This window comes from Platichthys flesus, chromosome 21 (genome assembly GCF_949316205.1).
Source record: "Platichthys flesus chromosome 21, fPlaFle2.1, whole genome shotgun sequence".
Classification (NCBI taxonomy): Eukaryota; Metazoa; Chordata; class Actinopteri; order Pleuronectiformes; family Pleuronectidae; genus Platichthys; species Platichthys flesus.
Window position 1 is genome coordinate 16,770,801 of NC_084965.1, and position 14,641 is coordinate 16,785,441.

Sequence of the window (14,641 nt, forward strand, 5' to 3'; positions counted from 1 at the left end):
ACAATGCACTGTGGAAATCTTTATGACAAGAATGAAACTATTTTTAAATAGTTGACCACCAATCTCTAATATGGAACAATATGGAAGAAAGGGAAGGGTGATACAATTGCTTTACATTGATCGGAATTTTTGCATTTATTGTTTTTCTTCCTTTGGTCACAAAACTGACAGAATAAAGTTGAGGTCTATGATACAAGTATGCAGATTACAAGTGAATTATAAAAAAATCTGCCTCCCATTCCAGCTAACCCATTCATTTTCATTCTGTTGGTTGCATACACACCAGATCTTCCTGAAAAATGGCTAAATTGCGGGACATTTGACTGAAATAGATATAATGTAAGGTTTGTCATTCTCCCATAATATATTTATGATCCGAGTAAGTATCCACTTGATCAATGGGTATATCAGCCCCACCAATGATGATCCACCATCAAGGGTTCCAGGCCCACAGACTCCACACATCCAAAGCTTCACTCACCACCAGCACACCTCATCCTTTAGCCAGAGCAGGTGTCCTCTGGGACCCGACAGCTGATTTAATTGATCCCCAGTCCAGTCTCAAGCTTTGTCAACTTCCCAGCACCCCCACTCCCATCGGCTCAGCAGCATCAATCACCCTCACCCCACATCTGCATCAGCAGTCTTTATTCGTCTGCTGCCAACAGGGGGGCAGAATGAGTCGACCTCTTCATCATTTGGCACATAAAACATGGAAGTATGTATAGATGTATGAATATGTTTTTTGTTTTGATATTATTAGATTTTCTGTAGACTTACTTTAATCGTAATCTTAACCATAACCCTTACTTACTATGTCCCTAGCCTTAAAACATTTCTTAATTTCTTTATCTTATTTTCCTTTTTTATTTATGTTATGGGGACTTCATTTGTGTCCCCATAAGGAAGATATGTCCCCATAACACAAACACACACGCTCCAAAACAATCTGTTACGATTCACCTGCCACTTCACCACATAAACACACAGTTCACCAATCGGCCATTTGTCTCTATAGCAGGTGACGGAGGCTGATGAATTGTTTTCTGGCATAGTTTGTTCTTACACTGCCTCCCATCCCAAAGCAATCTGGAAGAAGACACAGGGGTCAACCACATGGCAGTACTGGGCCTGTGTTCATGTGTGGTTATCAGTGTTGAAAGATGGAGAAATGTTACATCTCTTATCAGAAGACAGTTGAGATCAGAGGGACACATCTGGGTTGCAGCACCAATATAACACGAGAACTTGAGCGCAAATGCACCCGTGTATTTTTTCATTCTGTCGGCCAGCTCCCCATATAGCTTTGTCAGAACAGCACTCCTCTGCTGTGGTGTTGTGCAGCCAGATTAATGCCACTTCTCTCTTCTTGTGAAGAAAATACTTACAGTACATGTGTTTCTGTGTATGTGTGCGTGTGTATAGTTTGCATTTGCCAATATGCAAAATACTTTAAAAGAATAACAAGGGCAAAGTTGTTGTGTTCTGCCACCTAGTGGAATACTAGGACTAGTTTACAATGGTGCGGTTGGAACAGAAAATTTCAGGCAGATTGCAGCCTGCGGACAAACTGCTAAAGAATGACAAGCTCATTAATTAGAAGGATCCCTCTGTGGGCTCAAATTGGTTGGTTAATGGGTTTACATCATATTATGGCTTTAAAACAGTGACCATCATTTCCACAACATCATCAAACACAATTAAACCCTACTGGCTCACATAAATGTCCTCACTGTCGTCAATCTTAAACAACGTGTACACCTTCCAGGACCTGTTGTGGAGGAGAGGGTAACTTCATACATAACTTCAGCATCACACACGGTTGGGATCTTTGAACATTGAGTTTTAAACACAGTTTTCTGCTTTATATATGTACACAGATTGTAACAAAAGCATATCCTCTGTCAGAGTACATTTGTTTAAACTTAACTTGCGTCTCATTTATTCAATTTTCAGACTTTGCAAACTTGTACAAACCTGATTTAACCAAGGTTCCTTTTTCATTGTCGAACTTAAAAAGCTCAAATTGTTATTGAATCTTATCTGCACCTTGATTACATTATTAATATCATGCTTTAGTTTGATCTACCACTTGTTTGTGCTCTAGTGTTCTGTCCTCTTAGTTTCTAGCTATAACCAATAGAAAAAATCACACAGAAAAAATCTGTTAATTTTACAAGTTAAAATAAGGTAAATCCTGTGGATTAGTCTATCCTATCAACGAGCTTGCATCCTGATGTCCCATTCATGGTGATAAATACACAGGTAATGGTGCAGAGGACATACAGAAGCTGACCTCGTCTTTCAGTAGGACACCACTTATAATGGCAGCCGTTGTTCCCCATTGAGAATGGCACAGGGCACAGTTAGTTGCTCACTGATGAAACCAGAATAATTACTCTGCACCTCCAGGAGGAAATCCTCTTTTCTGTTGTTCCTTTCCAGAGAGGTCAGAGGTCAGAGGCAGCTACAAATTAGCATCCCAGGAGCTGACAGGAATTCAGGGCTTTGATGTTGCGTTTCAATTTGATCTATTGTATCTATAGACATTGTTTTTTTACACAGTTTCTCTGTACAATGAATCAGAGTGACATACAAGGGTTTTACTAAAACCATGCTCATTTAAATTACTGTGTTTATCCATCCACCCTGTCATTGTGCACTAGAGAGGGAAGAGATTTTAATCTTATCCAGACATTTCTTGCAGGCTATGTTTTAAAATATGAAAGGTGTGATAAAGCGTTAAGGAGTGCTATGTGAATGGGTGAATGCATCTTGTACTGTAGCGTGCAATGAGTGGTAGGTAAGACTTGAAAGGTATTAATACAGTCCATTGACGTGCAACCAACAATCTGAAACAATCTTGCCACTTAGAACAATATATGGTCAGTAACTTCTGTTGTAAAAGCTTCTTTTTACAATTCTTTATGTGATTAGCTAGTCAGAATTTTTAATAGAGAATATTTAAACAACAACATTTGAGCTTTTTACAGAGAAAACAAAATGTAATACAGGTAAATAATTCAACTAATTTAAAAGCAAAGAAGAATATATATAAAAGTAAAAAAATTAAGACTGCCTCTGTCAGTCGTGAATGTCAAGAGAGTCAAGAGAAAGAATCACGTTAACATTACTTTGTCCACTGATTCATGAAAATACAACTTTTCAAGGTCACTTGAGCAAAGTGTATGTGCATGACTTACTCTTGACACTTGTGATTTTAAGATTTATTGTAAATTTGGAGGTCACGCTTGTGATGAATGTGTCGAGCCATTGCGATGCTCGTCCATTGTGAGTAATAAGTTATTAAACTATGTACTTTATATTTAGCTTTTAATGAATGACACTATGAGGCAATTAGGCAAGTCTGGTTGTCGGCTTGGCCTGAGTGTTTGCAATTTAAAAGTGTTTCTCTGCCTCTGATTGCTGCCTGGAATATAACAAGCTCTGCCAGCTGGCCCACAGCCAGCCTGTCGGTAGAATATTTAAAGCTGTCTCAGCGGATCTGTGGAAATGAAGGTCTGAACCTTTTCCCTAGTTTTCTGTTGTTTTGTTTGCCAAAGTGATGAATTGGAGGAGTGTGTCTCTCTGGCCTCTTCCATTTCCCTTCTGTCACTTTGTCTGTGATACAGAACAGAGCACCAGAGAGGAAGACAACTCACATCCTTATCCTCTAACATTGCAAGCACACACACACACACACACACACACACACACACACACATACACACACACACACACACACTCACAAATTACACACACACACACACACACACACACACACACATACAAACCTTGGTCTATGATGGATATTAACCATGAATGAATATTTAGCTGTCTTTGCAACGCCCACACGTCTCTGAATACAACAGAGAGACTGTCATAAATCAGTCACTAAGGTGAAAATGAATAGTTTTGCTTTGTGTGGTGTTGTACCACTGACAATCACTAAGACACATTGCGGACACGGTTGTTCATGTAGTTGTATGCAGGAGATCCTGTAGTTTGGACATTCAATATTTTAGTTTGACTTGGTGTAGCACCAGTGTGCATGCTGCAAACTGAATGCTATCTCTGGATCTTAATGGAAATGTTTAGACTTACATAATTCACTCCACATAATAATTTGAGAGACAAACAGAAATACGTTTGTAGTTTATCATAACATCACATAACAATAAGCAATAAACAATAAAATCCTAGTTAACGTGCAGAAGATTGTGATTACAATAACTTTTAATCTAAAACATCATTGATAAAATGTTTATGCAAATGTTTGTTGAATGATGTTCATATGACACATAGGAATGCAACAATTGAAAATTCTTGCACTCCTTAGTATATAGTCCCCTTTGATTACTTGCCCACTCAGGGCAGAAATTAGAATCTGGTTGATTGAACTCTAATCCCTTTTCTTGTAATCCAATTGTGTCAGTGGACAGATTATCATCCTAACTTCTGATCCTAACACTGCATGATGTCCTGTGGTTGGAAGGGAAGACATAGGCAAGAGATGTGTTGGCTTTTACCTGCTCATCTTTTTCAGGTTGAAAAGATTAAAAAGATAAGATCTGCACTAAAACCCCCTTGACCTCCACCAGAGATCTGACATAGGAAGAAGAGTTGAGCTTACCCAGGGTCAGCCAAATCTCTGTTTACTGCTCTCCAACCCTCTTCACCTTCTCCTAGAAGAAAGCTGTTGTTGAACATCTAATCCCCCCCACCATGTCTGTCTGTACCCACCACGTTACAAAGGTTCAGTGCCCTCTGCTGTAGATTTAATTCGCACTGAATGTAAATTGCTTTTCTATTCTTTCATGTGTCTGTAATTTCCATTTTTCTTTCCATCCATCTTTCAGTTTTCTGTTGTCTTTCTTTGCCACTGTAATGTGGGGGACATGCTTTTTTAATCCCTGCACCCACCGGACCCATTATAAGAGCCAGTGTGCACCACCCAATCAACCTACACATTGTTGCCTCTCTGCATACTGTTTATTCCAAACTTCAAGTAAAACCTCCTTCATTTGGGTGATACTCCAAACTCTACTCTCAACTATTTTTTCTCTTGTTGACAAATGCTGATAATAAAAACTGAAATATTTATATTGGCTGTTTAATGAGCTAAATGAAGAATAAGGCAGTTGACATCAAGAAAGGTAGTTTGAGTGAAGTTTGTGATACTGCACCGCTGCCCTCTGATGGTGTTGGAAAGAACATTATGCATAGCGTTATCATAATTGAAGTAAAAATATTGATCGACCTCAAAGCCTTAGCTGTTATCTAACTCAGTCTTTTAATTCATCCTCGTTCAGAATTATGGGAGCATATGTTATTAGGCCAAAGCTGTTAAGATTTATGTTATACCTAAAACAACCTTTAGAAATGATTATTGCATTTTTTTACTTTACCTAAAAACTAAATCTTAATATTATTAGGAAATGTTCTTTGGACAAAAGAATCCAACAACTGAAGCAAGGTCCTAGTTTCTCACAATTGCTTCCACACAGACTGTCTGTCTCGATTGACCAGTGATCAAACTCTTGAAAATGTAAATAGTTCTTTATCAACTGTGTGGTAATGATGTTTAAAACACTGTTTCGTCACTGCACCATCCCGACCCCACCATGAGAAGTTTGCACTCTGTGTTTTAGCGCATTGTGATAATCTCCCAGAGCTTTGTAAATCAGCAACGCTGAATCAGATTATCAGCTGGTACATGCTGAATTGGAACACATCCAGACGGAGCATTTAGATGAAAATGCCATTGCCCTGTTAACCTTAGAGCTCAATGCATTTCAGATGCTCTCTGAGGAAATCTTCTACAGGAGGCAGAGACGATAGGTTGATCAACATCATGAAGGTCTAATGTCACTAAAATATGTAAGCTCATCCCTTGACCTCCACCACTCTGCCAAATTCAGGACACACACACGCACATGCACAGATAAACCCATGTGTACACCCATGTGTGTTCACGTGGTTACAAGTCCATGAACACTTATATACACCGCACAGTGAGCTCAAGCCTCCATCTATGCATACATGCATATGTGTATGCCTTGTGTGTATTTAAAGTGAACACTCACTTATGTAATACACAAGTGAAACATGACAGATGAATGTTCTAGATTCAATAACTAACAATGAATACTTGTAATGTATTGGTATTAAAAACAATGAACCAAGGTTAGATCCTCTTTTGTTGCCATTTAATCTTGCATGGCAGTGTGTGTGTTTATAGTTTGCATGGCTGTACGAATCACATCTGTCATCCACAAACAATCAGTACATGACTGTGCTTTGGGTCACAACAGAGATACAAAGAGATGCAGGTTAAAGAGTTTGCTTGATGGTTCAAACTCTATAATAGGGGTCTTTCTTAGACAAGTTCTCCTATGAATACATATACCATCTTTAAGCATATGTTACATAATCAAACGTGGAATCATAATTGAAAGAGGGAGTGCTTGGGACTGAAATCTGTATCTGATAACAGCACGTGACATTGATCTGAATCAGTGATGACATTTTTTTTTCTTCGGTTTTGCTCTTAAAGGACTTGTTTACCTCCCTTTTACACAGAATTTATTTTAATTCACATTCATATGATTCTTCTTTTATGCTCCTTGAGGTCATTTTAGCTTCTCCCTTTGACTACGTCTTATTATATAAAAAATGTCTTCTTGCTATGGTCAGCGTTGCATGGTTTGAGGCACCAACACCTTCCGATTGAGCAAGTGCAGAGTCATAGCTCATAATGAAAATAGCTCATGAATGAATGTTCTACCAACACATGCATGCATGCACGCAGGCACACACACACGCAAACACACACACACTGCCAGATATGGCCAGATGGTGTAATCCCTTAGTTTTCCCCATGTTTCATATTTTTCCCCCTCCTGTGTTGGGATTATGCTGTCGACCAATCGGATTTCAGCCTACTCACCAGTGGTGATGTGACATGAATGACAGGCAGGAGGACGAGTGGTTAAGTAAGACATGCCTGCAGGAGACATACTGTACGTGGCGTTGTACAACATATCTTACTGGGTAAAAGCGCTCAGCACCAACTAAACTGCTGTGGCTGCCATTTGTTGAGCTGGTCACTGACCATCACTGTCCAGCTAAGAGACAGGACGGACTAAAGCCAGGTATGTTGGAAAATATGAGTCGAACAATTTAACATCAGGAGGCCACTTTAAACAGCGGCCAACACATCAGAGTGTAGAATAAACAAATACTTACACAGCGATTTATATCAAATTGGTTTTCCTAAATTCTCTACTTTCGAGTCTTGATTTTGACTTTGCAGACTGGGTGTATTTTATTGTAGCTTGGTTTCATAAAGTTGTTTTTAGTAGGACAGTGGCGATATGGAGCCAGAGAGACACTTTCGATTGGATCAAAATGATGTGTAACATGCCACTGTCTCTGCTGGACACTTCAAGGATACTTTTGAATTTACTTTCTTTCTTATAGTTGATTATATTGCTCTCTGTAAATTCTAATCAATGTATTCCTTTATCCTGTAATTTATTGTTGAGTGGCAAGTATGCATTTACTGGAGATTTTGGTTTTTCAGTGTCCAGTAGAGCAATACTTTTTAAACTATCTATTTCTTTTGACACTTTTATGGTACAAAAAATTGTGTTTAATATTATAATATAGTGAAAAATAAAACTTTGAGGTGTTTGAGATTGTTACTAGCACAGCCTTGGATTCATCTGCTCCTTCAGGTTTTTCTATGTCTAGAATATCTTTAAATCTAAACAACAATGTCTTGGCCATGTCTCAATGTGTGTGTGTTAGGTGTTAGCGTGTGTGTGTGTGTGTGTGTTTCGGTGTGTGTGTGTGTTTGTTTGTGTGGCTGGCTGTGCCTGTGGGTGTCTGTATGGTGTGTGTTTGTGTTTTTTTGTGTGTGTGTGTTTGTGTGCAGCAAACATGATGATAGGTGAGAAGGGATGTGTTCTTTGACTGAGACTTGAACGTGTGTGTGTGTGTATGTGTATATTTTGATGCAGTTTTTTCAGCCCTGTATACCCTGTAGAAAACTCCCAGCCACTTACTGTTATGTGTAGTCTAATTTCACGCTTACTTAGCTGTTTTAGCCCCGCCTCTTATGGAAGAGTGTGTCAGAGCTGATTAAGCGCAGATGCACTTTTAATAAGGGGAGAAAATGAAAAAGTGTGTGTGTGAAAGTGGGCCTGTGTAATAAGTGTATATAGATAATCTCGAGGTCTGTGTGCGACCTGCATGGCTGCATCTGTGACCAATCAGAATGCACATGGATTTTTCTGCTAACAGATTGATTATGTAGAGTTTCACCTGGTTGTTAAAACGATTGCGTTATATATATAGAGTCAACTCTGATGCTGTCGATGCCTGTCACATCCAATAACCTGACGATTCAACTCTAAAACCTTTTTCACTCAAGCTTAAGTAGTAAAGCCCCCATCAAATTCAACAAGTTTGGCTGAGCTTTATCCTTCCCTCCACCCAGCAGGTCAGTGCTTCCTATGTATGGTGGATGTGGTGCCGGTAAAGAACGAGGATGGCGTGGTGATCATGTTCATCCTCAACTTTGAGGTCATGACAGACGACACACTTGTAGACCACAAAGAGGAGTTGAACCATCGCCTGCCCACCTGGCTCGTCACAGGTAACTACTGACTAACCTTGTTTATTCTCTGGACTCCGAGTATACACAGTTAATTTATCAGTTTATCGAAATTTAACTGATATCCAGATTCCTTCATTCTTCTTTATCCATTTTGCCCTGCTCTCTCTATTGAACCATTTATAATTTAAGTTGAGCAGGTTCAATTTACAAATAACTGTTATTTAAAGCTTAAAGTAAATTGAGAAGTAACTGAAGTTTATTTAATATACCATTTACTCAGCATTTTTATAGCGTTTTTTCCGAGCAAGTCACAAAGTGCTTTACGAGAGTACGGTTTTTAAAGTTAAACAATAAAAGAAACAGAAGGAATATAAGTGGCAGTAAATACCAATGAAGAAGAAATTATGAGCCGTGTAGCTGCACCGACTACCTGAAATATAATCATTACCTGAAGAGAACTTAATATGTTTAGTGAGTGAGGGGTGAAAACCATGATTTTCAGTCACTGGGATAATTTTTCCATTTATTTTGAAGAAACTTCAGTATTTCTGATATGTGCAAAGTAATTTAGTTCTAATGAATTCTGGGTGTTTGTGGGGGATTGACTTCTGTTCTGTCTGTGCATTTTAATGTTCCAGAGATATAACCCAGTGTGTCTGAAGTTGGACGATGGTTTTGAACTCTCTCAGCCAAACTCCCTTTTTTTTTTTTTTTACTTTGTGCATAAAACCAAAATCTAATCAATGTGACTGTCCCAGATTCCAGTAGATTGTTTTTGAAGCTGTATTTTAAAATCTATAAGTCTTAGCATGATCCACTTCAAACCTCTCTCCCACTCCTAGCATCTAGTCCACTATCTAGAAAACCATTTATATCCTATCTCTTGCTCTTTCTTTCTTTTACGTTTTTCATTCACTCATAGTATTAGAATTCTACCTGTCAATCTGCGGGCATTGAGTCTTTTTTCGTACGTCTCCCCACCAGGTCGCCCACGAGGCTTCAAGCTGCGTCTTCCCCTGCTGCGCTCGCTGTCCAACAGCAAAGCGTCTTTGAACGACCCTGAGACCGGTCACATCCCCAAAGCTACACCTCTGCAGCCGCAGTCAGGCCACCACAGTCCCGCGACCTTAGGCCTGGGGGAGTTCCTGCCCCGCCCCCACTTGCAACCAGACCACCAGGAGAAAATCAGTGGAAGCAGGTATGCCAAGGACATGTGTTATTTCAGTTATTGATGATGATTCTCAACAGTCCTATAAAGTGTTAAAGCAGAGCCTTTCAAGCTTAGTGATGTAGAGCAGCTTCCGATTTTTACTCAAATCTGTCAAAGGTGTTGAATCTTTTTTTAAGACTTTCTCAGGCTCATTAACATTTAACTTTCAATTCCTTCTTCACATGTAAAAACGTAATGTGAAAAGTAAAATGATTCATGCAAGGAAATCATCTTGCCCCCCCCCCCCCAAAAAAAAAGTGAGGTCAAAGGTCACTGTTTTGCAAAAATTGCTGCATTCTGTTTTTAGGGGGCTGGTGAGACACTCACTAGCATGATTTTTTTTTCTCTCTTTTCTGTTTCCAGGTTAGCTCTGCAAAGTTGGCCAGAAGACCGTCGGGAGGACCAGCGCACTTTACTGGGCTCAAGGCCTACTGTACCCCATCCTCCACCTCAGCTTCCTCCACACGGAACCCACCTGGTTGGTCCCCTGACCCAGTCATCACCCTGCATAGCACCCCATCACCGCCTCAGCCTCAACCCAGACGCCTCAGGCTCCAACTGCACCTTATCACATAGCCGCTCGCGGGAAAGCTTCCACAGCATGCGTCGCGCATCCTCTGTAGATGAGATCGAAGCCATGAGGACCGACTGGGAAAGAAAGAACCGGAGAGCGAGTATCCGGCCAGGCAGCAGCAGCACGGGTGAGAGAGCGAGGGCAGAAAAACTGGGGAGCTTTTCTATTACTTGCTTTGATAGTTTTAATTAAACATTTGCCTTGCGTGTGTTTTCAGGTGCAGTAAACAGTAAATCCAACATACTGAACTCCACGTCAGACTCGGACCTCATGCGCTACAGAACAATCTCCAAAATACCCCAGATCACCCTCAACTTTGTGGATTTCAAAGCTGACCCACTCATTGCCCTGCCCTCGGGGGAGATGGACATCATAGCTCCCTGCAAACTCATTGACCGGACGCACCACGTCACAGAGAAAGTCACACAGGTAGGACACAGTTCAAGTATGGAGTGCGTGGTGTGGTGCAGAGATAGAGGCTGCACTTGTGTTGAGTTCTGGGATGTGTGGACAAATCCTAGGTGCTGATGCTCGTTTTGGTCAGACTGTTTTTTTTTAATTCTCAGCGACAGTTTAGTGCATGCTGACGTTGGGAAATTAAATGAGCAGTGTGTGGAATTTAGTGGCATCTAGTGGTGAAGTTTCACATTGCAGCTGAATACCCCTTACTTCCCCCTCCCCTGCTAAAAATTAAACTCTGGTAGCCTTTAGTCGTCAGAAAAACTCAAAAGGTGTTTAGCCCAGTCTAGGCTACTGTAAAAAACATGAAGGCTTTGTTAGAGAGGACCTGCTCCCGATGTATAAAATATACAGTATTTAAATATAAAGGGCCCTTTTTAAAGTCAAGAAATATTGTACCATTTAGATGAAACACACTAGTGAAAATATCTCTCTGATTATTTTATATTCAGTTAATAGATCGTTCAGTTAAATCTAACACACTGGACCTGGTAACTCTAGACACCTCTGCATGCAAATACATTTCTTGTATATGTTTGCTCTCAGACAGTTTTTGTAATGAAGTCAACATGATTTGATCTGCTCCTGCAATCTACTTTCATTAGCTTTAGTCTTTCTGTGGAGAAAAGGGTTCTAGTTTACGGCCGTGAGAATTCATTTGATCGAGTTCTGGTGGGATGATTTTAGAAGGTAGTGTTGTTACCGGCTAGTGAATTATGGAGCAATAGAGAAAGGGCGTGCTATGTGGCAACACTTTCATCTGTGCACACTCTCAAGTTCGTGTTTTCAAACTTCCATCCCTCTTCACCGTCAGAGCAGCTAATTGCTCTCAAAAAAGCTTCTTCCCCTCTCTGTGTGTGCTCTGTCATACAGTGTCAACTCCTGGTTGCAGGAACACTGTGAACAGTGCCACTTGCTCTAGCTACCTACATTTGGCTTCTGTGGAATGAAATATACAGTAAAGTGCAAAGAATGTGGGAGCACTGGATATACTAAGGTGACAGAAATGAGAAAAATAAACTATGATTCCGCACATTCAAGACGTGTGAGCTGCCAGTTTTCGCTGGGGCTAATAATTTCTAGCTGAAAAATTATTTTTGTTTGAAACCACCTCCTGTGGTTTTTCACCAAATGTGCTAAAAATAGGCATTTGTCAAAGTAATGCAGTTGAGGAGACACAGATGAGGCGATACAAACAAAAAAATGAACTGTCAGTTCAAAAAAGCTATTTTTGGATGTCATTGTAGTCAGAGGAACGCTTCATAGATGGAGATGGTCACACAAACAACGTGGCTTTATGAGGAAGGTTGTCATGTCTTCTTGTCATGTCGTTAATTAGGACAGTTCACCACAGAGCATTATTCTGCCCTGTTCCAGAGTGCTGAGAGTTTCTTGTCAATCTCCATTTGATAAGCAAAGCAGAAGAAATCTATTTTTTCTCCATAAACATGCTCTAGTTTGTTTTTTGTCTGTTATTCTTAGTGTTGCAAAGGGGCGACAAATTTACGGTAAAATTTTCGGTAAACTTTCCGGAAAACTTTCCATGGTAATATTGAGCTCGGGAATTTTGTGAATTTTGAAAAAAAAAAAAAAATACGGAAAATGAAGCGCTTAGCAATAAAAACATCATTCAAAACTCTATTTTAAGATGTATGGAATGCAGCAAACGCTGCCTATTGAACGTCAACCCTACACTGTGCATTCTTCCATCACATGCACAGATAATTCCCAGCAGCCTGCACACTACAGCAGGGGTATTGAGGCCTGCTGTAGTGTGCAGGACTAGTCAAGTAAGTTTTGATGATATTACTGGGGAAAATATATTAGCATGCTTATTGAGGATGTTTCATCTGTTCATCTAGCCCGGGGTGGGCAAAATGTTTGACTCGCGGGCCACAATGGTTTCTAAAATTTGACAGAGGAGCCGGGTCAGGACCAGATGGATGGAGTGTTTTTGTGAACTAATATAGATGAAATGGAAATGTAGAAGCCAATGTAGAAGGAAAGGCTGTGTACATTTGCAAATACAGTGCAAAGACCTATGTTTAGAATGACACAAAGATGCAGAAGCATATAGTCAAGTGCCCAGAGTTTCCTCAGGGCTCAAATCAGCCTATAACAAAACAAAATGTATATATATATGTCTGTATATTAAAGGTAAATACAGTTAGTATAAATTACCCACAAAATTTCCAGTTTATTCCTGTATATTCCTGTATATTCCTGCATATTCCTGCATATTCCTGCATATTCCCATGGAAAGTTTCAAACTTTGAATATTCCCGGAATTTTGCAACCCTAGTTATTCTACAACCACATTTCGTCTGTCTTTCCGTCCAAAGTTTCTTGCGTCTCTTGACGTTTCTGTCAGTGTGTCCATGCTCGTCTATTCTGCAACAACTACTCAGAGTGATTGTCAATTTGAGATCTCATTAGTCAGCTGCCTGCCTTTATTTGAAGCCCATAACACGTTTTTGTTTCATATAACAATGATGAACAGCAGAAACTGTTGAGAAATATGACATAAACTTAATGGCTTTCAGCCATCTAACAACTATGACATGCCACAGTGGCCCTATCAAAGCCAATCAGTTATAAGCTTGCATATTTCAAAATCAGTGATGATTTCTCACTCTCGTTTATCAGAAAGGATTTTGACTTTGTCACAGGCTACAATCTGAGCGTTTTATTTTGTTTTCATATCTTGTTATTATTGGTTTGTCTGATTTGTTGTTGGAAATAGAGAAGCTGTTTGCATTTTTCTCTTTAAAGAAGTCAATCTTTAATTATAAAGTCAGCGTTTGAACGCGATGAAAAGAAATTGGGGAAATTCTCCATAGCACGCTCAATGATTTCAAATAATCTTCTTTTGATGACTTATATTTTAACCAATATGTATCACAGTCATACCTGTATCAGTCCATGTGTCAATCTGAAAACATGTTACCCAGCATAATGACGACAAATTTGACAGATGTTATTCTAATCTCAAACAACACAAAAAGATGCTTTGTGGCAAATTTAGCAAGTAGCTAAATTGCTGTCTGAAAAATTTGGAAAAAATATAGAGCAAAACCTGCACATTATACGGTATATAAAGCTTACTGGTGTATGTACTGCCTAAAATCTGCATCAGCCCCTGAAATCCAGTGTGGGTCGGGCTCTAATATCATTTTAGCTATTATTTAGTCTCCTTCTTGTGGACCACCAGGCACGCAACGGAAAGTTATTTTGTTTGTATTTAATGTCATGTTGAACCCATGAGTGATGAACAACATGCACAGGAGATTATGTTAATCTCTCTCAGGGCTGTTGTCTTCACGGAGTTACTAAAGAGGAACATAAATGATCTGTTCTTATCGTATTGTCATGCTGTCTTCTGAGTCAGACCGGGCACATCAACAGAGTAATCCAAAGTTGATGATGCAACACAACACAAACCTAATGCAATCATGCCGCCCTGTTTGAGAAGCAGCTGCCAAGGTCAAAACTTAATCCTCAGTGTGTACATTTGCATTAACCCATACTGTGTATTATACTTACATTGTAGTGCAGATGGAGGAACCTACACCAGTTGTGTCTCCACCTGCTATAGACTATTTATATAGAGCTGTTGGAGGAATAAAACAACACTAAATGCATTTGCACTGTACATCACTGACACCCATTTTATGTGTAACCACTATTTCGTGACATATAATATATATATATATATATAATATATGTATTATTGTTCTCGAAGTAGAAATACGCAGGTGGTAACAGGAAAGACAGA

The 14,641-nt window shown here is 39.6% G+C and overlaps 1 protein-coding gene across 1 annotated transcript in view; it reads left to right on the top strand.

The window, feature by feature from the left end:
* The window catches only part of kcnh2b (potassium voltage-gated channel, subfamily H (eag-related), member 2b), a 207,567-nt gene that overhangs the window by 99,934 nt on the left and 92,992 nt on the right, over positions 1-14,641 (top strand). Inside the window, exons 3-6 of the mRNA XM_062379857.1 lie at positions 8,507-8,662; positions 9,608-9,821; positions 10,197-10,534; positions 10,625-10,836. Coding sequence (XP_062235841.1) covers positions 8,507-8,662; positions 9,608-9,821; positions 10,197-10,534; positions 10,625-10,836 — 920 coding nt within the window. The remainder of the gene's footprint in view (positions 1-8,506; positions 8,663-9,607; positions 9,822-10,196; positions 10,535-10,624; positions 10,837-14,641) is intronic.